This window comes from Trichomycterus rosablanca, chromosome 19 (genome assembly GCF_030014385.1).
Source record: "Trichomycterus rosablanca isolate fTriRos1 chromosome 19, fTriRos1.hap1, whole genome shotgun sequence".
NCBI lineage: Eukaryota > Metazoa > Chordata > Actinopteri > Siluriformes > Trichomycteridae > Trichomycterus > Trichomycterus rosablanca.
Window position 1 is genome coordinate 2,130,294 of NC_086006.1, and position 26,359 is coordinate 2,156,652.

General features: G+C 41.7%; 2 protein-coding genes across 2 annotated transcripts; both read left to right on the top strand.

Moving 5' to 3' along the window:
* The first annotated feature begins 5,444 nt into the window (after positions 1-5,444).
* Positions 5,445-8,715, top strand: fam110c (family with sequence similarity 110 member C). The gene is made up of 4 exons (XM_063015986.1): positions 5,445-5,599; positions 6,071-6,279; positions 6,421-6,717; positions 8,386-8,715. The coding sequence occupies exons 1-4, from the start codon at positions 5,445-5,447 to the stop codon at positions 8,589-8,591; spliced, it is 867 nt and encodes a 288-aa protein (XP_062872056.1). The 3' UTR covers positions 8,592-8,715.
* Positions 8,716-11,749: 3,034 nt separating this feature from the next.
* fbxo25 (F-box protein 25) lies at positions 11,750-25,604 on the top strand. Its single transcript, XM_063015330.1, has 10 exons — positions 11,750-11,843; positions 13,378-13,496; positions 15,791-15,894; positions 17,478-17,527; positions 17,630-17,722; positions 17,820-17,913; positions 18,829-19,013; positions 19,643-19,825; positions 21,309-21,452; positions 22,898-25,604. Exons 2-10 carry the CDS (start codon positions 13,381-13,383, stop codon positions 22,985-22,987), a joined length of 1,059 nt encoding a protein of 352 aa, XP_062871400.1. The 5' UTR covers positions 11,750-11,843; positions 13,378-13,380; the 3' UTR covers positions 22,988-25,604.
* Positions 25,605-26,359: the final 755 nt, after the last annotated feature.

Genomic DNA, 26,359 nt, shown 5'->3' on the forward strand with positions numbered 1-26,359 from the left:
TCTGTACTGCTTATGGGTGATTTTAACATCCATATTGATGACAACAACTGTAAATTTGCCAGGGAATTTTTGGAATTGTTACAGTGTTTTAATTTCACACAACATATACATTTTCCAACTCATAAAAAAGGTCATACTCTTGACCTTGTCTGCTCTACTGGTGTCCTAGTTCATCAGCCGTCCAGCCATGACCTTACTGTCTCTGATCATTTGACAATCATCATGGACATTGAGGTCACTAGGCCCATCACTAGAGCTAAACGTAAAATATCCTTCAGGAATCTTCAATATATCTCTCCCTCTGCTTTCTCAGATTCTCTTGTTAAAAAGATGTCTGTCTGTCCTGTACTGTCTAGTAATTCATCTGACCTTGTCGATTACTATAATGACATACTCGCCTCATGTCTTGATGAGCTGGCTCCTTTGAGAACCAAATTTGTTTCATTTAGTCATTCCGCACCATGGTACACAATTGAGCTTCACCAAATGAAATCCCGTAAACGCCAGCTTGAAAGACTTTATAAGAAAACCGGTCTAACAGTACATTATCAGATTTATTCTGATTATCTTCAACATTACAAAGACGCTCTTACGGCAGCCCGATCCACTTACTATTCCGAACTCATACATGCTGGATCAACAAATCCTAAGACTCTCTTTTCCACAATAAATAAACTTCTCAAACCAGTTGACAATACTACCAATTCCTTTACAGTTGACAAGTGTAACTCTTACCTCTCATTTTTTCAAACAAAAGTTGAGAATATCCACAATTTTCTGACAGTTTCCCCTGTCATCTCTGTTTCTCCGCCTATCTCATCTCAATTTATTACCCAGCCTCTGTCTCAGTTCTCACCTGTGTCTCTTTTGGACCTATCTGAGATCTTAACAGGGATGCGAAGCTCCACTTGTGTTTTGGATCCTGCTCCATCAAAACTTGTTAAGGGTTGTTTTCCAGTTATCTCATCACTTATCACAGAGATAATCAATTCCTCTCTTAGTTCTGGCTCAGTCCCTCAATCACTCAAATTGGCTGCTGTTACTCCCATACTTAAAAAACCTGGACTTGACTCTAACATTATGAGTAACTTTCGGCCCATTTCCAATCTTCCATTTCTGTCGAAAATACTGGAACGTGTTGTTGCCTCACAGCTCAAAGATCACCTAAATTCCAATAATCTATTTGAATCATTTCAGTCTGGTTTCCGCCCCCAGCACAGCACTGAGTCAGCCCTCCTCAAAGTCACAAATGACCTTCTTCTTTCCTCAGACTCTGGACAAATTAATATTCTCGTCCTCCTTGATCTTACTGCAGCTTTTGACACCATTAATCACTCCATTCTTCTGTCCCGCCTTGAATCCTCTGTCAACATCACTGGTACTGCCCTTTTGTGGTTAAGGTCATATCTCATAAACAGACAACAGTTTGTTAATATCAACAATTGTAGTTCTGCCATTGCTCCACTGTCCCAAGGCGTTCCCCAAGGCTCAGTGTTAGGTCCCCTTTTGTTTATTCTTTATATGCTCCCCCTTGGTGACATCATACGTCGGCATGGTTTACATTTCCACTGCTATGCTGATGATATTCAGCTTTACATCTCCTCCAAATCCATTAATACTGAACTTCACTCCACTCTGACAAATTGCATCACTGAAATGAAATTGTGGATGAAAGCTAATTTCCTCAAATTAAACTGTGAAAAATCAGATATGATCATCGTAGGTCCTACAACCCTGGCAAAAACCACAAAAAATTTTCAAATTACCATTGATAATGACACTTTGTCTCCGTCTTCTAACATCCGAAATCTTGGTGTAATTTTTGATAGCAACCTCTCTTTTGACCGCCATGTAAATCACATCACCAAAACTGCTTTCTTTCATCTAAAAAACATAGCACGTCTACGTCCATCACTCTCCTTTTCTGCCGCCGAAACCTTGATTCATGCTTTTATTACATCCAGAATTGATTATTGCAATAGCATCCTTTATGGTACATCTAACAAAATCCTAAAAAAACTTCAGTATATCCAGAATTCAGCTGCTCGCCTCCTTACTCATACTCGCTCCCGTGATCATATTACACCTGTTCTACAAAAACTTCATTGGCTTCCCGTTGCTCAACGCATTCAATTCAAAATTCTTCTATTCACTCACAAAGCTCTCCATAATCAGGCCCCATCCTACCTCACCGACCTGCTCCATCAGCACATTCCCTCCCGTAGCCTTCGCTCTTCTGAGGCTAACCTACTGTCCATACCCTCTAGGACCAAGCACCGGACCTGGGGTGACAGGGCCTTTTCCATAGCTGCTCCATCTTTATGGAATGCTCTCCCCAAACACCTACGAGATTGTCCTGACCTGTCCAAATTCAAGTCACTTCTCAAAACTCATCTATTCAGAGTGGCATTTAACTTGTAACAACACAAAATAAATGCTTTTATTTTTGCTATTCTTTTTAATAGTTTTTATACTTAGATCACGACAGAAATGTGAAGTCCTAGATCCTAAAACTTGTAAAGTTTTCAGTTTCCTGATTGCATGTAAATCTGTCCTGCTTCTGTCTAATTTTAAGAAATTGTTCTATATTTGTTGTTCTCTCTCATAATTTAGCTAATTTTTAATGAACTGTCTTATGCTGCTCTCTTTGTTTTTATCTTAATTATTCTTGATGTTGATGTACTATTTTGATTTTGTACTATGATTTGTATGGTGTATGTACGTATTTGTTTTGATTATTTGTCTTATGTAAAGCGTCTTTGAGTATCTTGAAAAGCGCTATATAAATAAAATGTATTATTATTATTATTATTATTATTATTAATTAGTGCAATCTTTGAATGTGTGATGATCAAAGCTGTGTTTGTGGGAGGGAATCAATTCAGGTGATAAAAGAACACGTTAAGGGAACATACTTAACTTCAAATACGTCCGTGGTACTTACAGCGAGGGGCAATTATCTTTTGCGTCATGAAAACAAGGCACTTAAACAAAGGCTTAACCCCACATTAGAATACACGCCTGTACCAACACCAAGCGCGCACACACACACACACACACACACACATACATACATACATACATAGCAGCTTAGGAAACTGGCTGCATGTGTCGTTCCCTAATGTGGCACAGCTTATAGAGTGGGTGCCACATGTTTTTCTCATGTCTGCATGGGTTTCATCATGGGTTTCAGTTTCCTTCCACCTTTCCAACTTTCCCAACATGCAGCAGGTGGAATTGTCAGTATTAGTCAATGTGAGAGTTCATAGGCCCTGCGATGGGACTTATTTTGGGATTATTTGCCACACTTTTTCTCCTCCAAACGTACTTCTGGTGACTGTGGCCAAATGATTTGAATGGTTATTTACTACCAACAAAAAAGATTTGGGGTTTTTTTTGTCCATGTAAATCAGCAACAAATATTTAAGATTGAGTTTTTGTGGGGGGTCTGATTGGGGTCTTTTTGTGATTCTTTGTTACTTCAAATCTTCTAAACATGTTTCCTCTTAATAGATGGTAAGCATTTGTCTTTTGTGCCTGACCTCAACAGTGACCACTGTTTTATGCCCTTTATACTTACGGGCACCCATTTGTGCAGATGATCTTGGGGCCTGAAGTAAAAGTGAATTTGTACACACACACACACACACACACACACACACAAATACACACATACTCAACCTCAAGCACTTATACACAAACACACATATACCGATCAGCCATAACATTAAAACCACGTCGTTGTTTCTACACTCACTGTCCATTTTATCAGCTCCACTTACCATATAGAAGCACTTTGTAGTTCTACAATTACTGACTGTAGTCCATCTGTTTCTCTACATACCTTTTAGCCTGCTTTCACCCCCACAAGACTACCACAGTATATTTTTGGTTGGTGGACTATTCTCAGCCCAGCAGTGACAGTGAGGTGTTTAAATCTCCAGCAGCGCTGCTGTGTCTGATCCTCTCATACCAGCACAACACACACTAACACACCACCACCATGTCAGTGTCACTGCACTACCTAAATAATACCTGCTCTGTGGGGGTCCTGACCATTGAAGAACAGCATGAAAGAGGGCTAACAAAGCATGTAGAGAAACAGATGGACTACAGTCAGTAATTGTAGAACTACAAAGTGCTTCTATATGGTAAGTGGAGCTGACAAAATGGACAGTGAGTGTAGAAACAAGGAGGTGGTTTTAATGTTATGGCTGATCTGTGTATACACACACACACACACACACACACACACACACACACACACACACACACATATACACTCAGCAATATCGTACCGCCATCTGCTGGTCCATTTAGCATCTCAATAAATTGATAGCCGATTGATTCGACTCTAGACTCTTAAATAGCTTAAATAGCCTTTTTTTATTTTTACTTTTTTTTTTTTTGTGGACTTCTTATCTCAGACAATTAGTCAATTATTTTTGTTTTTTAGTCATACTGCTGCCGTTTGTTGTCCCTATAGGTTTTGTGAATATTAGCATGATTAGCACATAAAAAACGTGATATAAAACAACATTAACATGGATAAAAGCACATTTTGGGAAATATTACTTGATTTATTTAGAAATAAAGGGTCAAAGATTTACTACAAACATGATGTCAAATTAGTGTGATAAATATGAAACAACAGAAGCAAACAAACAAGGGGGCAATTACTTTTGAACAGCACTGTTGTTGGGTACTATTAATGACTAGTACTATAAGTACTATAAATGACTAATCTGTGCCTGTATTTGTCTTGCTGGTCAAATAGAATCCAAGAATCATCCAAAACACTGTTATAAATAATACCCTACTGGAGTAAGGTGACACTTTTCAGCCTAAATGCCCCAAAAATTGGGGATCATGACTCAAATAATTAAATAAACCATACATTTTGATGTAATATCTTCTGATACGGTACTTAATCAAGTCCATTATGCCGTGTATCCTAACAATGTTCCTGAGGAACAGGCTTTAGTTTCATTTTTTGCATTTATCAGGGTGTAAATACACAAGATCCAATGACAGTAGTGTAAAACTAACCTAATAAACAAATAAATTGTTCTTTTTTCATTGGATGCCAAGAGTTCAGGCAATAACTCTGAAACTAAGAGCATGAGCACATGGTGTGTGTGTAAATTGTGTGTAGGAGTGGTAGGAATGTGTAAGGTCAATGTGTGTAGGGGGGCATTAATGTGTAAGGTAAGTGTGTGTAATGTAGGAGGGGTTAAGGTGTGAATTCAGTAAGCACAGGTATAGGTGTGTACTGGAGCAGCGCTTGCTCAGTGCAGGACTTTACATGTTTAAACAGGACTGACTCTCCCAGTACAAATTCCACATGGGCTCCGGTTTCCTCTGCTAGACTTAAACTTGAGCTTTTTAATGTTCCTATTTTAGTCGTAGCTTCTGTGTGTTAGTGTGTGTCTACAAAAGGGAAAATGTTGGGCACATCTCGGATTTTGGAGAAGGGACCCGAATACCTGAGGAAACAGATGGAGCGGGAGCGGGAGGCCACGGGGCGAGTGAGTGCAGCGGAAAGGCTCGCGGCCACCAAAATTAACTACGTTAGGAGCCCGCAGGTGAGCTCACCTTCGTCCCATAATCCATGTACAGGACCCGGTTCTGCCAGCAGTCCACAGGTAAGCTCACCCCCAGTCCAGAATCCACCTACTAGACTTATTTCCACCAGGAGTCTGCAAGTGAGCTCACCTCCAGTCCAGAATCCACCTACTAGACTTATTTCCACCAGGAGTCCGCAAGTGAGCTCACCTTCAGTCCAAAATCCACCTACTAGACTTATTTCCACCAGGAGTCTGCAAGTGAGCTCACCTCCAGTCCAGAATCCACCTACTAGACTTATTTCCACCAGGAGTCCGCAAGTGAGCTCACCTTCAGTCCAGGACCCACTTTCAGGACCCAGTTCTGTAGGGTGCCAGCAGAAGTTGAATTCGCGGATACCACAGGAAATACCTACCAGTACCAGTCCAGTCAGGAGCATGCGGACGGTGAGGCCTCCAGCAGGAAAAGAGCCTGGAACCACACCTGGTAAAGCCAGTGAATTCAGCCGGAGTGAACCAGCTTCCAGTAAAACTGCTGATGGCAATGCAGAAAATGAACAGGAACAGGTGACTGAAGGAAATATTGTGAAGCGAAACAGCTCCAAGAAACGACCAGACTCAATTTTACTGTACAGACAGAAGTGTGAGCTGCAGAGAGGCTCGGGGAACACGGTCAGACGGACGTTTCTAAGCTCTCTAAAAGAAAAAAGCAGAGGTGAGTAATCACATAACCAGCTGGATTATCTAAAATACTCAAGTAGTGTTACTCAGTGATGCTTAGTATTCTATGGGTAAAATTTACCCAATCAAAACTACTTTCACAAGTCCAGTGTACTTTTTAAACCCATCCATGCAGGTACGAAGAGTGAAAACAAGATGCAGCTGGTGCAGATCAGAGTGTTCGACGAGGATGGAGCTGATACCGGGGCAGATGAGGACGATCCACCCCGGATTGATTTTGAAGGAGGGCTGGAACCTGAACGTGCAAGGAAAGCAGTGGGACGCTCTCACTCGGACATCAGCTCACGCTACTCCAAAAACTTTGGTGACTTCGATGCATTTTTCACTTACTGTGGACTGGAGGAGAATGTGGTGCAGAGTCTGGGCAGAGAAAACTTCTCCTCACGCTCGGATGAACTCAACCTCTCATACGGTAGGGATTTGTTTGTTTTTTAGGATTTTAACGTCATGTTTTACACTTTGGTTACATTCATGACAGGAACGTTAGTCACTCATTACACAAGATTCATCAGTTCACAAGGTTACATCGAACACAGTCATGAACAATTTAGTATCTCCAATTCACCTCACGTGCACGTCTTTGGACTGTGGGAGGAAACCGGAGCATCCGGAGGAAACCCACGCAGACACGGGGAGAACATGTAAGCTCCACGCAGAAAGGACCGCTGTGAGGCGACAGTGCTACCCACCTAGCCACTGAGCCGCCCCGGGAGGGATTTGTGTCAATTGTTATTCAAGTCTGACTTCATTTTTAGTCATCTTATTAGTAGGATGTGTTTAATACAGACAATATCAAACACATTTTCCTGTGTTGGAACATTAAATAATGGAATTTTAAGGCTAGTTTAGAAAGCGGTTGTTTGAGGTAGCTGTCTGTAAGCTGAAAATTAATCGACCCTTACCTAATGCTTCTGTTATTGCATATTTGTTGAACTAAATAATTTCTGGCTCATTAAACCAGAGATAATTTCACACAAATGGAACTTGAATGAAATTTCATTTAATTTATTCAAGGACTTATTGAACCCCTATATCACCCTTAATAACTTGTCACACCTCAGTTAGCAGCAATTACTGCAATAAAACACCTTCTGTGATTTGGAATTATCCTTCACATCTCTCTGTGTGTTCAAATCCTTTGCTGGGCTCCCAAAAACAAAAGGTGCATCATGTTACATGAACTTAGTTATTAAAAAGACTCCTTAAGCAGCCAAAAGGGGATCAATAAAGGGGATTAATAAAAGGGTTCCCCAAGGGGATCAATAAAATCTTATCTTATCTCAAAAGAAATCAATTAATCTTTTACATCTTTGTGATAGTATTTTAGCTCCATTTTTCTTCGCAGATCTGCTTAAAATCAGATGCTGCAGGTTTTCTGGCAAAACATTTAGACCCTGCTACAGCATCTCAACTGGGTTTAAGCTAGGACTTAAACTTGGCTATTTCAAAATTGTACCTTATTTTTAGCGGATCAGATGTTTTTGTCCTGTTGTAGAACCAAATTATGCCTCAGCCCAGCACATCTTTCCCTCAGTAACAGAACATTTGCAGGTCCTGGTGTAGCAAAGACTTAATTTATCATGCTACCGCCACCATATTTCACTATTTTCTTTCGCCCGACATGACGAGACCTTTCAGAATAAATAATCTGTCCATAAAACATTATTCCAAAAGATTTGAGCACAGTTTATGTGGAAATGTTGCAAATGTCAGACCAACACTAATGTTTCTCACAGTTTTCAGTCATTTCCTCATTGCTACCCTGTTATGAATCCTATTTCCCTGTTTGTTCTTAGTTATTCATTAGTCATTTTGACTTCCTGGAGAATATGAAGAATATGATTCTCAGAGCTGGATTAAATCAAGCCTGTCTGTTCCAGCCTGACTTGTTTGAGTAACAATGGGAATAAATACCCTTTTTTTTTAGGATAATACACATTTGTCACGTCACACAATCTATTGTGACAAGCATACAGTAACAAAAGCAAACTGAATGAGAGCAATTCATTGTTTCCAGCACTGTAGATGTTTAGTTCTTGTATGCTAATATATTGTAACCTTTTATTGTGTTGCTACACAGCAAAGATTCGGAGTGTAAGTGTGGCCACGTCGGACGGTGAACATTCGCATACCAGTGGTGACATCGATGGGCTTCATGAAGAAGAAGTGAAAGAGACTCGGCAACAAGGTTCATCTGTTATAGAGCGAAACGCCCGAGTTATTAAGTGGCTGTACAGCTGCAAAAATGCCAGCCAATCAGGAAAAACACTGCGGGATCTGGATTAGGTTTATCACCGCAAGATCTACCTTGTACAGACCGGGAAATGAATTCTCACAGGCAGTATAGAGCCTTCACATGTCAGCACTCTATTTTGTATAATTTTTATAACATTTTAATAAATACCTCATGCAGACAGTTTGGTGAATTAATTAGTGCTTAATAAGCTACGTTTATGCTCTTTAATTTACGTTTACTGCATTTAGTAGATGCTTGTCAGATGTTTTGACAGAAAATTACAGAAGCGTGTTGTAAATCTCTGTATACATTTAACTTTTCAAGTACTATCAGACAGCAATGTCAGAACACAAATCTGCCAAAACCAATAAACATCATAGAACAGCCTCCACTGTTCTCTAAATGCTGGAAGTCCATGATACCATGATAATGGTTTGTCTGTTTACTACACTAGAGCCAGACAGGTAGCAGACTTGTAGACAGAACTATTTCTGCATGAGCTTTGTGAGGCAAAAGGTCATGTAAACCCGTGAGCTATGGAATAAATACGAACCTTTATGAATGTCATGTGCTGCATGTTGCGTAATGACTGACTAGGAAGTGAAGGAGTCAAACCTATGTGTTCACACCTACGCATTATTCATAGGTGGTACAACGGTCACTTTCTGGGTACGTAACTATTAAACTGACAGCTTGACTCACAGTACTTTAATGCAAACACAACAAGTATTGTGTTGCTGAGTTGTTCTTGACTGAAAATGATAAACATGTGTGATCTATATATCTATACACGGATTCACCTGTCTTTACAGATCAGCAGCTTTTGAAGTTCTCTACACATTCATTTTGAATCTTTGTCACTTAGCCTGGCGCTGCATCAAGAAATACAACCTGAATCCATATTATACAAAGAGAAAGCCATACATCACGCTCTTGGGGCCCAAGGTCATCTCACATGAACCGAAAGACAGTGGAAATATACATCAAGTTTACATCTATATATAACCAGGTGTATCAGTCATAGCATGGGGGTGTATCAGTGCCCACAGCATGGGTGACTTGCAAACACGTGTTAAGGTGCTATTGATGTGGAGGTGTATATTGGGACTTTATGGTTATTTTAGCAAAAACAATGCCAGGCTCATTTTGCCTGTGCTTCAAAACATGGCTTCATAGTCAGAGAATGCTTGATTCTTATTCTATGTCTATATATATAATATACAATTTCTATTTTATACTTAGGTCTGTCAGTGTACTATACTTTACATCTCCATTGCACAGTGCCTGTTGCTGTTCATGTCACAGCCACATTTCTTTATTTTATTCTATGCTTATATATAGTATTCCTTTTGTATTATTTCTATTTTATGATTTTATGTATGTTTGTTGACACCTGCATCAAGAGAAATTCCTTGTACATCTGGTACTTGGCGAACAATAAAGATTCTGATTCTGACTGGCCTGTCTGCAGTCTAGATTTGTCTCTTATTAAAATAATATGGTGCATCATGAGGAGGCGAATCAGACAACATCGACTACATATGGTTAAGCAGCCGAAGTCTTGTAATAATTAGGAACAGACAAAAGGTTCGCTTGCAGAGCTGTACCAGTTAGAATATTCTGTTCCCAAACAATAAAACAATGTAATTAATGGGTAAAAAGATGTAACACAGTGATAAACATGCCTCTAAGTGTTTTTGAGTGTGTTATCTGTACGATTTAATGAACACTATTACTGGCTGATCGGGAAAATGCCCCGGTGTTCCTAATAAATTGCTCGCTTTATTTGCCCCTCCATCACAACACTGGAAACACGTGCTGTTCTTAGTCACGTGCAGAGCGGTAGAGAGAACAGAGTGGCGACACTCCCATAGGGAACCGTTGGAAAGGGGGCGGGACATATTTTCTGCGCAGCTTCCGGGTTGTGGAGCTCTGTATAGTTCCAAACAACCCATAGAGCCCCATTCATTTCCACTACTTATCAAACATTTTTAGCTGTATGTTGCTTTGTTTTAAAAAAATTATGAATTTAATGTCATTAATATACTTAATACTGTTATTGTTTAGCATTTGCTCAGCACTAAATGTTACATGTTTATCTTAATTAATAGGTATAACCCAATTTAGCTTAGTCAGTTAAGCTTAATTAATGACACACGAGTCTTTTCACCTAAAATGAGTTGATTAATCAAGAGTCTTGTTACAGAAATGATCATAAAACATTAGAACCACAATAAATCATTATACTTTTACTTTCATACTTAAGTACATTTGAAGGTAAATTTAGTTTAGTACTTTAGTGGAGGTAAAGAGTATTTTTACTTTTACTACTACTTTTACTGGAGTAATATGTTACCTTGGATATCTCTACTTTAACTCAACTAAATGGTTTGTGTACCTTGTCCACCACTTACATTAGACAAAATGAACTAGTGCATATTCATAATGAATTCATTAATGTATTACATGTAGGAATCAATTATTAATCACTCATGAAATAAGAGATGAATGAATGCTTTTTCATGTACCTGCACTATAATGTTTTTGGTACGGTAATGTGTTTATCAATCTGTTCATTCAGTGCAGGTAAACCTTATGAATCCAGCACATGACTTAGTGTTTAGCAAAAATGATTATTATTATGAATCCTCAGGAAAGTGAAGGGAGATTAGTTTATGCAAAAAACAAAACATAAAAAACTTTAATGTCTATACTGTATATTGTCTCTACTACTTAATGATATCGCATTATGTAATGTATGCTATTATAATGTACTGTGTGTTAACAAGAACGACCTATTAACAAGTCATTATAAACATCAATCTTCCACTTTATATACCAAATTGACATTAAAGCAGATGCAGTAAATGTAAACGCAGTTGAAAATACCCAGAAATTGTACAAATGTTTATTATTTGCCGTTTAATATTTCATTTACTGCTGCCTGTCCCATTTGAGAACATGACAGCGCCGGGTTTGTTTGGAACTATTGAGGGTTACATGAACCACGTGACCGCGTAGCGGCGAGATCAAGGAGTGTCGCAACTCTCTCTATCTACGGCTCTGGTCACGTGTATCTGAGCCGCTTAAACAAAACACACCGCTGGAAAATCGCAGTGATTGGCAGACGCAGGAGCCAATCAGCGCTCGGTATTCCGGGTAGCAACAAAAACAAATACAATCACGTCGACCAATCACAGGGCGCGGAGAGGCGCATTGGATTCCGACTCTACGGACTGTTTACTTCCGTCAATATCACAGAGCAGAGAGGGACTTTCACCCGAACAACACAGAACACCGCGGTGAGTTCATATTATTTACTCATATTTAATTACATATGATGCTTCTGTGTGCTGATAAAACACTGTCAGCCGTAAATACTAAAGGGTTACTGCTAAACGAAAGCGTTTTGTTTCCTCCGCTCATACACACATCAACAACACAATGCAACAAACACACAATGTAACACACACACAAACAGTGTAACACACACAAACAGTGTAACACACACATCAACATCACAATGCAACAAACACACAATGTAATACACACACACACATGATCACAATGCAACACACAATGTAACACACACACAAACAGTGTAACACACACACACATCACAATGCAACAAACACACACAACCAGTGTAACACACACACATCATCACAATGCAACAAACACACAATGTAACACACACAAACAGTGTAACACACACACACCATCACAATGCAACAAACACACAATGTAAAACACACAAACAGTGTAACACACACATCAACATCACAATGCAACACACACAACCAGTGTAACACACACATCATCACAATGCAACACACACAAACAGTGTAACACACAAACAGTGTAACACACACATCAACAATGCAACAAACACACAATGTAACACACACACATCAACAATGCAACAAACACACACAACCAGTGTAACACACACACACAAACAGTGTAACACACACATCAACATCACAATGCAACAAACACACAATGTAACACACACACACAAACAGTGTAACACACACACACTGTAACACACACATCAACATCACAATGCAACAAACACACAATGTAACACACACACACAAACAGTGTAACACACACACACTGTAACACACACAACATCACAATGCAACAAACACACAATGTAACACACACACAAACAGTGTAACACACACACACTGTAACACACACACAAACAGTGTAACACATCATCATCATCACAATGCAACAAACACACAAACAGTGTAACACACACATCTTATACACATAGTGTAACATAAACATACATTATACACAGTGTAACACATCTTATACACACAGTGTAACACACACACATTTTATACACACAGTGTAACACATAAACATACATTATACACAGTGTAACACATCTTATACACACAGTGTAACACACACACATTTTATACACACAGTGTAACACATAAACATACATTATACACAGTGTAACACATCTTATACACACATACACACACAATGTAATACTAATCACACAAACAGTGTAACAAAAACATCACATACACACAAATACACCTAACTAATTATTATATACAGTGGTGTGGTGTAAAAAGTAATTGCACTCTTTAAGATAGTTTATCTTACTGCATATATAACATGAAACAATTTTCCTTAAATAAATGTTCTTTCCTAAAAAAAATCTTTGTTTAGTTTAATGATCTGAAATCGTTCATAGAGCCAATTTGCTCTATTAATGTAATTAAGACTGATACTTTTGCTTTTTATTTGTATACTGAATGGAATCAGAGATGATGAAACCCTTGTGGCTGTGTTGTGTTGTTTTTGTAGAACATGCCATTCTTGGGCCAAGACTGGAGGTCTCCTGGCTGGAGCTGGATCAAAACCGACGACGGATGGAAACCCTTCGAGTTTTTCGGGACCTACAATAAGGAATTTAGTCTGGAAGAGTAAGCGTTCCTCTTTTAGTAAACATCTGACCGGTTGAGAGTTTAGTAGTTTGTGGACAGATCTGTACTGCATTTCTACTCCCTGTTTTAACAAATGAATCGCTGGCTTCTGATACCATACACGACTTTAATCAGAACAGAAGCAGTTACTAAAAACAAGTAAATGATTAAGAATCCTGTCGTATTTTTGTTGTAGGATTGAGCCATAACTTTTATATCCTCCTATACCAAATGTACCAATAATTTTAGGGTGTACTTAGTGTCTTCTTAAACTGTAGTTTATTGTAAGTCACAGTATAATGCAGTGTGTGTATACAGTGGTGTTTTTATGGTGTGTCTATGTAGCAGTAAACTAGTTTTGTGTGCGTTTAGACAGGGTGGACTTTGCCACAACAGCTCGTAATTACAGCTCATTTCAGCCTGACAGGCATAAAAATAGATGTAAAGTTGGTGAGAGCTAGAACAACGGCGGTACACAAACACACAGAGGAAGTGAGTAGGTTCTGACACATGGACGTTTCTATATTAACTCGACTGATGCGTGTTCTGTTTTTTTTCCGTTTGTACCACAAGCACAATCACACCCACCCACACGATCGGCCAGTGTAACGCCGCAGGCTTCGTGTAACAGGTCAGATTAATGGTTAGCTGGAGTGAAGATGAGTCTGAGCACTTTGGGGTTTCACGTCGTGCACAAGTCGAAACGAGTCCGTGTTATTGTGTTGTGCTTCGTACAGAAGTCAGTAGGGCTCGGGTTAGGATTCCTTAATGACCTGTCTCGCAAATGACGTGTGTATGGATGTGCAGTCCCTGTCATTAGAGAGCATTTAATTCTCACTGCATACACGCCTGAAATGGCATCATGATGTTTTCTTTCTTTCAGGCCAAGTTCAGGTTTTTCAGTTCTAATCCTGATCTAATCCTAGATCCAACTTTGCCTGGTGCTCTGTATGAGGCAAAACATTGCACACAATTCCAGAGTGAAGGCATCGTTTGTCAGAAGCTGTTCAGTGTGCAGGATAATTCATTTTAGAGTAAATAAAGAAGCTCAGCCGCTCAGGTGGCGCAGCGGTAAAATACACTAGCGCACCAGAGCTGGGATTTCAAATACATCATATCAAATCTCAGCTCTGCCATACGGATGGGCTGGGCAGCCACATGGACAACGATTGGCTGTTGTTTATCCAGAGTGGGAGCCGGAGCAGGAACCTCATAACTGATGCAGTTACGACCTCTGCTGGCTGAACTCGCCTCGTGCAGGTGAAACGATGCAGTCTGCTACTGCGCACGTGTCGGAGAGAGCGTGTGTCAGTTCGCTGTTCTCAATCGGGAGGAAGAGGAAGCACAGCGTAACGCGATTGGGTAAAAATTGGACAGGAAGATTGGAAAGGAAGGAAATGCATAAAAAAAGCTCAGCGTGTCTAAAATGAACAAAGCCGAATGTCTCACACACCTACCATGTAACACTGTGTCCTGACAAAATGTAAAAACAAATGTGGTAGTTTTTAAAATGACGTACTAGGCTGTTTGGTGTCATTTTCCGGTGCAGTTTAATTACATTCTCGGTAAAAACTAAATTCTGCATGTTATGCATGAAACTGCTGGTGCCAGGTCTGCAATCTGGAGCCACAGGGGCAGCCGAAAAAAATGCGTAAAACTGGTGCTCATTCTTTAACATGGAGCTCACATGCTGTGTCTAGAGCACGATGCATATAGATTGTGCCTCCTTTCTTTATACATTTGCAAATAAGGGAGGTTCTATAATAATAATAATAATAATAATAATAATAATAATATTGGAATTTTTATAAATTATAGCAGATTAAATACATCAAGAGTAGAAATAAACAAAAAGTAGAAAGTCTGCATTAAATAAAGTGCAGTTCATTACATAATCTAACTGATATACTCAGAATGTGGTAACTAGGGGAGGCCGATTTTCTTACCTCCTAAAACAAGATATAAACCAGCAGTAAGACTCCAGGGTCTCATGTGTGGAATCTTTTTGCCAAATTTGGGTGTCAACATTCCATCTTTGGCGTTCACTTATTTTTTTTGCTATGTTTGCTTTGTATTTGGTTGGGATTGCACATCAGATATGAGTCTGTCAGGCTCAGACAGTGTTTACACCCATGACCATGTAAAGAATGGTTGTGGATGGTGACACCAGCCAGTGTTCTGGCATCTTCTAATTCACATTTTTTTTTGGTTTTTGGATGGATTTAGCACATGGTATGAGTATGATCCGACTCATTATTTACATTTCTAATAACCGCTTCACCTTTTTGTTACAGACTCGATAACGAAAACAAGGAGAACCTGTACGCCGACAACGTGTGTAAAGTCGCTGCCAAGAAAAGGAAAAAAGACCACGTCAACAACAACACACGATCGCAGTGTAAGTACGGTCGGTGCGGCCGATGAGAAGCGCGGGCTCGTAATCGTCGTTCTGGCGTGACCATTTATGGGAGGTCGGATAGCAAATGAGTGATGGAGCTCGAGAGCTTTCATCTGGGCCGCGTTAACTCGAGGGATGAACTAACACACACAAAACTAATAGCTTCCAGATATGATCCGAGTCAGAACTTAGACCTGGTCCACTGTCAAAACAAACCGAACCACTGAAGAAACACTTGATACGTTTTATTGCTTTCAATCTATTTCTGTTACAGTCACAGTCTTGGAGTTTTAGTTACTTCTGCAACTGTTCATTTCTGTGACTGAACTATTAGAAAGCTTCTTTCATTAAATGGCCAAATCGAAAAGTTATTTCATGACTTTTTTTTTCTCCTGCTGCTGCTGGGGATCCCGATTGCATTTGAGGGGGGTATATTTGCCTGCTCCACGCCCCCTCAACCCCTTCCTTTTCACCCCTGCTTTGGTGGATTCACACATGTGCACAGGTGGCTCGGTCTGCTAACCAGGGTCCTTGCACACACACAGCGTTTTGAAGACCCCACCCACTTTATCCGGTCTTTTCCCACACAGCAGACTCGATGGCAAATTTTGTCTGCCAAATCTGCCCACTAGACGACGCCCAGAGCCAATGGCATACTGTCCAAGGTGTTTTAATGCATCATACACTGATCAGCCATAACATTAAAACCACTTCCTTGTTTCTCCATTTTATCAGCTCCACTTACCATATAGAAGCACTTTGTAGTTCTACAATTACTGACTGTAGTCCATCTGTTTCTCTGCATGCTTTGTTACCCCCTTTCACCCTGTTCTTCAATAATCAGGACCACCACAGAGCAGGTATTATTTAGGTGGTGGATCATTCTCAGCACTGCAGTGACACTGACATGGTGGTGGTGTGTTAGTGTGTGTTGTGCTGGTACGAGTGGATCAGACACAGCAGCGCTGCTGGAGTTTTTAAACACCTCACTGTCACTGCTGCAGCGTCCTGTGACCACTGATGAAGGTCTAGAAGATGAGCGACTCAAACAGCAGCAATAGATGAGCGATCGTCTCTGACTTTACATCTACAAGGTGGACCAACTAGGTAGGAGTGTCTAACAGAGTGGACGGTGAGTGGACACGGTGTTTAAAAACTCCAGCAGCGCTGCTGTGTCTAACACACACTAACAAACCACCACCATGTCAGTGTCACTGCAGTGCTGAGAATGATCCACCACCTAAATAATACCTGCTCTGTGAAAGCAGGTTAAAAAGGCATGTAGAGAAACAGATGGACTACAGTCAGTAATTGTAGAACTACAAAGTGCTTCTATATGGTAAGTGGAGCTGATAAAAGTTGCAGAAAGGATAAAATCCCATCACAAGTGCATGTAAACCATCAGCTTCAGTGGTTCACGAATGCCAAGTCAAATCAACTATTCAGTAAATATCCTCCAGCGATAGATGTCTCGGATAGAAAAGTTCATCTGGCCTGATACGTCTATCAGAATAACGCAGCTCTAGCTTTCATCATCCAACACACACCGATTAACTTCATCTCAATGTCATGTTTGTGTTTAGTTCTGTACCAGGAGCGCTGGATCTACGTGCAGAAGGAAAGCACACGAGAGGTGAGCATCAGTTCCACACACCATCATCCTTCCTAAAGGTCCGTACGGAGCTTAAACACGTCGGACTTGTTTTACATTCCGTGTATGTGTGCTGTCCTCCAGAGACACGGCTACTGCACCCTGGGGGAAGCGTTCAACAGGTTAGACTTCTCCAGCGCCATCCAGGACATGCGCAGGTTCAACTACGTGGTCAAAGTACGATGTTCTGTGTTATTTATGAGACGTCCTTCCACTGTTTTGAGGACGGCCGGTCCGTGACTCACTCCCTGCGTCTGTCTCTCTCTTCCTGTAGCTGTTGCATCTGATCGCCAAGTCTCAGCTGACGTCTCTGAGCGGAGCCGCTCAGAAAAACTACTTCAACGTGCTGGAGAAGATCGTCAGGAAGGGTGAGGTTCCAGTACCCCTCAGACTGGGATTGGGTTGGGTTTTGAAGTGCACAGTGCAGAGCATACACTGATCAGCCATAACATTAAAACCACCTCCTCGTTTCTACACTCACTGTCCATTTTATCAGCTCCACTTACCATATAGAAGCACTTTGTAGTTCTACAATTACTGACTGTGGTCCATCTGTTTCTCTACATGCTTTGTTAGCCCCCTTTCATGCTGTTCTTCAATGGTCAGGACCCCCACAGGGCAGGTATTATTTAGGTGGTGGATGATTCTCAGCACTGCAGTGACACTGACATGGTGGTGGTGTGTTAGTGTGTGTTGTGCTGGTATGAGTGGATCAGACACAGCAGCGCTGCTGGAGTTTTTAAATACCGTGTCCACTCACCGTCCACTCTATTAGACACTCCTACCTAGTCGGTCCACCTTGTAGATGTAAAGTCAGAGACGATCGCTCATCTATTGCTGCTGTTTGAGTCGCTCATCTTCTAGACCTTCATCAGTGGTCAAAGGATGCTGCCCATGGGGCGCTGTTGGCTGGATATTTTTGGTTGTTGGACTATTCTCAGTCCAGCAGTGACAGTGAGGTGCTTAAAAACTCCAGGAGCGCTGCTGTGTCTGATCCACTCATACCAGCACAACACACACTAACACACCACCACCATGTCAGTGTCACTGCAGTGCTGAGAATGATCCACCACCTAAATGATACCTGCTCTGTGGGGGTCCTGTGGGGTCCTGACCATTGAAGAACAGCATGAAAGGTGGTAACAAAGCATGCAGAGAAACAGATGGACTACAGTCAGTAATTGTAGAACTACAAAGTGCTTCTATATAATGGACAGTGTGTGAAGTATACTTCAAAACACTAAATATATTTAAAGTGTCGTGTTCTTGCGCGTGTTCTGCAGCCCTGGACGATCATCAGAATCCGGGGCTGATTAAGGCCTTACTGCAGGACCTGAGCGCCGTACTCGGCACCCTCATCCGTGAAGTGGGCAAGTCCGTACTCGTGGGCAACATTAACATCTGGATCTGTCGGCTGGAGACCATTCTCAGTTGGCAACAGCAGCTCGGCAACTTACAGATCCCTAAGGTATGTAGTGTAAACCAGTGCGTAGAAGCAGTGAGTCCAGGGGCATAACATGTAAACGTACCAGGACATTCACAAATTTGGGATATTTCGACAAGACACAGCCCCCAAATATTATGCCAAAAAAAAACTCAAGAAGGTCCCACTTGGCATGGAGGTCAGCAGTTGGGTACGGTTACAGAATCATGTCCTTCTACCTTGCCATGTATAGCCGGCAGAGGGGGCACGGAGGCTCAGATGATTGACATGTTGGTTCCTCTTAACTAACATTCACCTGCGCCTCCTAAAACCAAGATGTTACGCTCGATCTGGTCCAGTTTCCTGCCCACTCAGATGCCGACACCTTTTACCTTTTTCTGGGATCCCATTCTGCGTCACAGATTTATCTGTCACGACGGAACCATTTTCACCGAAGCAGATCCTGCGTTTGGACCCACAATAAGCGCAGCCTGTTCCAGTTGGTGGGGTGTTTAAATAACTGTTCCTCTCATTAATGTATTAATTAATTTGTAAAATTTGTCATTTATTAATCTATTTGTATGCGTATAACTCACTGGTTTGATTATGATGTGATTATTTTGCACCTCTATCGTATCGTGTTTTAATGCTAAAAACAATCATTCACATTCCAGCAAATCTCCAACGGTGCGACGCTGAGCGACCTTCCGCTGCACATGCAGAGCAACATCCTGTACAAATTTAGCGACGCCTGTGACATTATTAACCTGGGACAGGCCACGCCCACACTGCACATGCTCAGTGAGGACGGGCAGCTGTGGAAGAAGCTGTGTCAGTTCCACTTTGCTGAGAAACAGGTAAGATACTGTTTTTTGGAGCATTATTAATAATAATAACTGTATTTTGCAGTAGTGATGTCAAATCCATAAGCCAACAGGTCTGATGTGAGGTTTATTTGTCCCTGAGTGGTTCCTTGAACCACTTTTGGTGGGTACTTATCACAGAATGCCTGGAACACCTCATAAGACCTGCCAAGTTAGAGACTTGACCCTTGTTAAAGTCACTTAGATCCTTCGGCCTGCCCATTTTCCTGCTTTCAGCTTATTGACTTTAAAGAGCAGGCGTGTAGAAAGCGAAATCAAAGCCACTTGAATAGAATTATAGGTCCAACAGTGCAAGAACGTATTTACCTGAATGGAATGAAGTACAACCAACATGGTGCAGCAGTTACATTTACATTTTTGGCACTGAGCAGACACTTTTTATCCAAAATGACTTACATTACTGTGACAATATACCGTACACGCTAAGCAATTGAGGGTTAAGGCCTGTGCTTAAGGGCCCAACAGTCGCAACCTGGCTGTACCAGTACCTTAACCACTAGGCTACATACTTAATGCAAACTTATGCTACTGGCAGCTACTAAATTGTTTTATTAGCATAGTACACCGACCAGGCATAACATTACAACCACTGACAGGTGAAGTGAATAACACTGATTATCTCTTCATCATGGCACCTGTTAGTGGGGGGGATATATTAAGCAGCAAGTGAACATTTTATCATCAAAGTTGATGTTAGAGGCCGTTCAGGTGGCGCAGCGGTAAAAAGACCAGGGCTGCAACCAGGGCTGGATTCTGAGTACGTGGTGTCGAATCCAGCTCTGCTTCACCGGTTCGAGGCTGAGCGGCTGTATGAGCAACGATTGGCCGGTTGCTCAGTTGGGGGGTGGGACAAAGAACCGGATGTGGGTCTCTCTTTGTCAGAATGCGATCACGACCTCTGCCGGCTGATTGAACAATCAGTGATTAAGGTTTATATATATGGAGCACTTTATTATAGTCAGAATTTCTTTTGAGATTATTAAGAAGAAGAAGATATACTTTATTTGTCATATATACATATACAGATGTACAGTACAATGAAATTCTTTCTTTGCATATCCCAGCTTGTTTGGAAGCCGGGGTCAGAGCGCAGGGTCAGCCATCGTACGGCGCCCCTGGAGCAGATAGGTTTAAGGGCCTTGCTCAAGGACCCAACAGTGGCTGCATAGCAGAGCCTGGATTTGAACCCCCAATCTTCCGGTTGATAGCCCAAAGCTCTACCCACTAGGCTACCACTGTCCCAATATTATAATACATGTATAGGAATTTAAATGCCTTGTTTAGGATTTGGTTTGTACGAAAGGTCTGTGAGTGAGTGAGTTTAGGTTTAGTTTGGAATCTCTTCGTCAACCACAAGGTGGCAGCACAGCTAATCTGTAAACCTGACCTGTTTATGTGAACTACGTTCCTCAGAAATGCGGTAACTGTGTGTGTGTGTGTGTGTGTGTGTGTGCAGTTCTGCCGGCACTTGGTTCTATCAGAGAAGGGTCACGTGGACTGGAAGCTGATGTTCTTCACACTACAGAAGCACTATCCAAAGAAGGAGCAGTACGGAGACACACTACACTTCTGCAGACACTGTAGCACCGTCTTCTGGAGGGTAAACATTCATTCATTCATTCATGGTCAGGGTCACGGTGGGTCTGATTCAGTGGGCGAAAGGCTGGAAACACCCCAGACAGGTCGCCAGTACATCACAGAGCAAAGTAGTACCTCCGTTTAACCTGACTGCACGTCTGTGGACTGTGTGACATGGGGAGAACATGCAAACTCCACACAAATAGAACACAGACCGCTCCACCTGGGAATCGAACCCAGGACCTTCTTGCTGCGAGGTGACAGTGCTACCTACCGAACGTCATTTTCAAAACCAACACAGCGCTTTGACAAGTACAGTCACACAGTAGATATGATGGAGCGGCACGGTGGGTAGAAGGTCCTGGGTTCGATTCCCAGGTGGAACGGACCGGGTCCTTTCTATGTGGAGTTTGCATGTTCTGCAGTACAGCGGTACCATGAAACTCGACGTAAATCGGTTCTGGGAGTTTAAAAGACGTCGAGTTCCCATAAGGATGTATTTTAGGGGACGTCGAGTTACAGGGTATAACTGTACTTTAAAATCATGGTCTTTCTCGTGGCTCTTCAGGCTCCCATTAATACAGAATGAATCCTGTTAACTTGTATTTGAACTTTTTAACCTCAGTGCTTTTTATTCTCTGCATTTTTTAACCACTTTGCTCTTTTTGCTCTGCGGTTTCCTTTACTCCTCCATCCTGATTCCTTCCCTGGTAAAGGATCAACAGCTGGCTTTACTCTTTAAGGTACAAGCTGAGTCTTTACTATCTGTATACGTCTCTTCTTTGTTTTACTGTGTTTCTGTTCTTCTATTTTGATTATTTCTGCTCTGCTTATCCTGTCGTCTGTACGTAACACTTGATTTGAACCCTGTGCTCCCTCATTGTTAACGTGGAGCTGCATCTCTTTAGTCGTCTTGTGTTTTTATTTCATTTGGTCTTCATCCTCCTCATCTGTGGTTATTAGGTTATTTGCACAATTTAGACACATGAGCCTGTATAGAAATACAGAAGCCCTGTTGATTTATAACACTGGGATGTTATAGGTAGCACCAAGCACCTCTATTATGTAAAATTTTGTATTTTATAGTATAAATGCGGTGGGTAGAACCTTTATCCATGGCACAGAGTAGCAAAAAGTCCAGTAAATGAAACCATTTTACTTAGTAATGACGTTTAGTTGCTCCTGTTTCGGGCGTAGCCACAGCCAATCATTCTGGTCTGCATACTTCATTCATTTTAGGCCCTTCTTAAAGCAACCCTCTTTATTTTGTCCAGGTTTGGGGGCAGCAGGGAAAATAGAAAATAAAAAAAAAACATTTAAGAACTAAACAAATAGTAAAAAAAATATCACTATATCAAAAATGTTGTTTGCACTTCAAAACGACAAGGTTAAATGCTTAGATATAACTAACACCCATCACTCCTGAAGAGAATCTGAGACTGGTTTCTTTCTGTTTTGCTTCCCCAGGATTCAGGCCACCCCTGCACAGCCAACGATCCCGACAGCTGCCTCACGCCCGTCTCACCCCAGCACTTCATCGACCTCTTCAAGTTCTGAACTCTTTAATAACAAATACCTATCGTCCAGCTCCAGCTCCTCTCTAACACCGCCTCGGTTCTGCCTCGGACTTTCTATCCTCTATCTCTAACTGTGTCGGAGAGCTGACGTTCCCTCCCTCGCTGTTCTCTCTCTGCTACCTAACGACTGACCTTTATTATTTCTGTAAACTTCAAGGGCTTATTGATTAGAAAGATGCCACGGTGTTCGCATTTACTCACTTCTCTGTGATGCTGGAATATTTGGGTAAAATGGGTTGCATTAAAAAAAACAAGTCTATCATAGGATTCAATTGCTCGTAAATAACTGTGTAATAACTTCTGGTGCCCTGATGCTCCATCATTTCCCCACATTTTCCACCATAATGAATGCAGGTGTAGGTTACAGGGTAAAATAAAACAGGAATATCATCATGAAGCATTTACAGATGGGAAATGACGACCAGGTTTACTGTTTAGATGCATCTTAGCACTCAGGTGGCCCAGCCTGACGTCTCAGCTCTGCTATTATCATTATTTGACCCCAGAATTTTGTCCATGTGATCGGCAACCAGCTAATCGATCCTTAAGGTCCTAATTTTGAACATCAGCTTCCAGACGTATGGTAATCTAATCTAGTTTGAATTGTCCCTTGGTGTAAGTGTTCGTGAACGATTGTTGGATGTTTTGCAATAGACCTGAGCCTCTCGGGTTCATGTTTCTTAAAAAATAAGCTTTAGATTTAACTTCACCCTAATTATCATGATTATTATCGACATGTTGTAGTATTTATTATTATGTATGATTGTAATAATAATAGAAATCCGTGTAGCTGCTCCCGTATTTGGGCGTCGCCACAGCGGATCTGGTCGTCATACCAGACACGGCACAGGTTATATGCCGGACGCCCGTCCTCACGAAACCCTCCTATTTCTATCCGGGCTTGGGACCTGCACTGTAAGCGCACTGTCCATGTGATCAGCAACCAGCTAATCGAGCAGCTTCTAGTCTTAATCGTCCCTTGGTCTAAGTGACCGTGAATGATTGTTGGATGCCCTGCAATAGACCTGAGCCTCCAGGGTTCATGTTTCTAAAAAAAAAAAGCTTTTTATTTAACTTAACCTTAATTATCATGATTATTATTATTATGTTGAATCATAATAATAATACATTTAAGCTGCATGTCAAGCATTATTCAGGCTGTTAGATTCTTACTCTTAAATTTACATACATTCAGATACTCACTTTCTTAACCGCTTATCCAATCAGGGTCGTGGGGGGGTGCTGGAGCCTATCCCAGCTTTTCAATGGGCGCAAGGCACACAGTAACACCCTGGACGGGGTGCCAGTCCATCACAGGGCACACACACACACTCATACACCTATAGTGTTAGAACGTATTTCTAATATTACCCCTTGCAGTGCTATCAGCTGCTCAGACATTTAAAATACAGACACGGTTGGCTGTGGGTGGGTCCGGGGTCAGGGATGCTTTAACGTTCCTTGATCAGACGTATGAGCTGTGTGGGGTGTTTAAAGTTGTAGTTGTAGCCTAGTGGTGTAAGGTACTGGACCAGTAATCAGAAGGTTGCCGGTTCAAACCCCACCACCGCCAGGTTGCCACTGTTGGGCCCTTGAGCAAGGCCCTCAATTACTTACAATTCAGTGTCCCCTGTTAACCTGACTGCATGTTTTTGGAATGTGGGAGGAAACCGGAGCACCCGGAGGAAACCCACACAGGCACGGGGAGAACATGCAAACTCCACACAGAAAGGACCCGGACAGCCCCGCCTGGGGATCGAACCCAGGACCTTCTTGCTCTGAGGCGACAGTGCTACCCACCGTGCCGCCCTCATTCAGACACCCGACAGTTTATAATCCAGTTTCAACAAACACAGCTTTAATATTCTCTTCTTTTGGTTGATCCTGTATTTCGGGGTCACCACAGCGGATCAGGTCCTCATACCAGACTTGGCACAGTTTTTTGCCGGGTGCCCCCCCCGACACACCCCTTCTATTTCTATCCGGGCTTGGGACCTGCACTGTAAGCGCACTGACAAATATCGGCCACCCTTTCCAGACATTAGCCAATCACGTCCAGCAGTAGCGGGCTAGCGGACTTCCGCTGCCCCACCCGAGCACCACAGCTTTAATAAATAAGGGCCAGTACGTGTTTCAGGGAGGATATTAGGAACCGTGCTGCATGATACAGGGTAGAATGTGTCAATAATTACAGTAAATGAAATGAAATGAATGAAAAGAACGAAGGCTGTTCCTTTTGTCCGTGTTTTCTTCGTAACGATGCATGTTGCAGTAACAGTGGTTTCGTGCTTCGGTCATGTTTATCCTTGTGTTATTTCTCGGTGCAGTGTGTGTATGTGATGTTTCGACACTAAAGTGGACGTTTGCTTCGATGTAATCTACCAGAAAACCTTTTTACGATTCACAGAAGGGAAAACGAAATTGTAATGGTCGATATTTATAAGCGGACGTTTTATATCCTCTTCTTTGCACTTTGTAATATTTCTTGATTATTCCAGGACCGGATGTATGGATGTATGTGTAGATGTAAGAAAAAGGCCCCTGAGAAGTGTGGCCCTTGATGGTACTGTGTTAAGTAAAGCTTTATGGGGAATGAACTGCTTGTGAATGTGCTCTGTGTGGTTTGGGGTGTTAATACAGATATCACAACACACACACACACACACACACACTTAGGGCAGTTTAGTAGCTCCAGTAGACCTGACTGCAGGTCTTTGGATATACACAGACACAAGGAGATCATGCAAACTCGCTCACTTTCTTAACCGCTTATCCAATCAGGGTCGCGTGGGGTGGGGAGGGTTGCTGGAGCCTATCCCAGCTTTCCAATGGGTGCAAGGCACACAGTAGCATACTCATACATACACCCCACTCACCTATAGGGCAATTCACTGTCTCCAATGAACCTGACTGCATGTTTTTGGACTGTGGGAGGCTGAAAACCCACACAGACCTGGGGAGAACATGCAAACTCCACACAGAACGGACCTGGACCGCTCCACCTGGGGATTGAATCTCCCCGAGTCTGATTGGAGACACTAAATTGCCCCTAGATGTGTCTGTGTGTGTTCACCCTGTAATGAACTGGCAACCTGTCCAGTGTGTTTCCCACCTTTTGACCAGTGAGTTGTATGGTGGTAAAACAGACAACGGATGAACAACCTTGATGCAGAAGATCTTTATTAGGAATTAAATAATCAGTAATCAGATGGTAGATTCAAACGATCGTGACAGAAATATTCAGAACAACAAAAATCAAACAAAACTTTTATATTTAATTCATGTAAGAATCTAAAATTAAAGCTGTAAATACTAGTTTATTGGTATAAATCAATACACACTGATTCAAAAC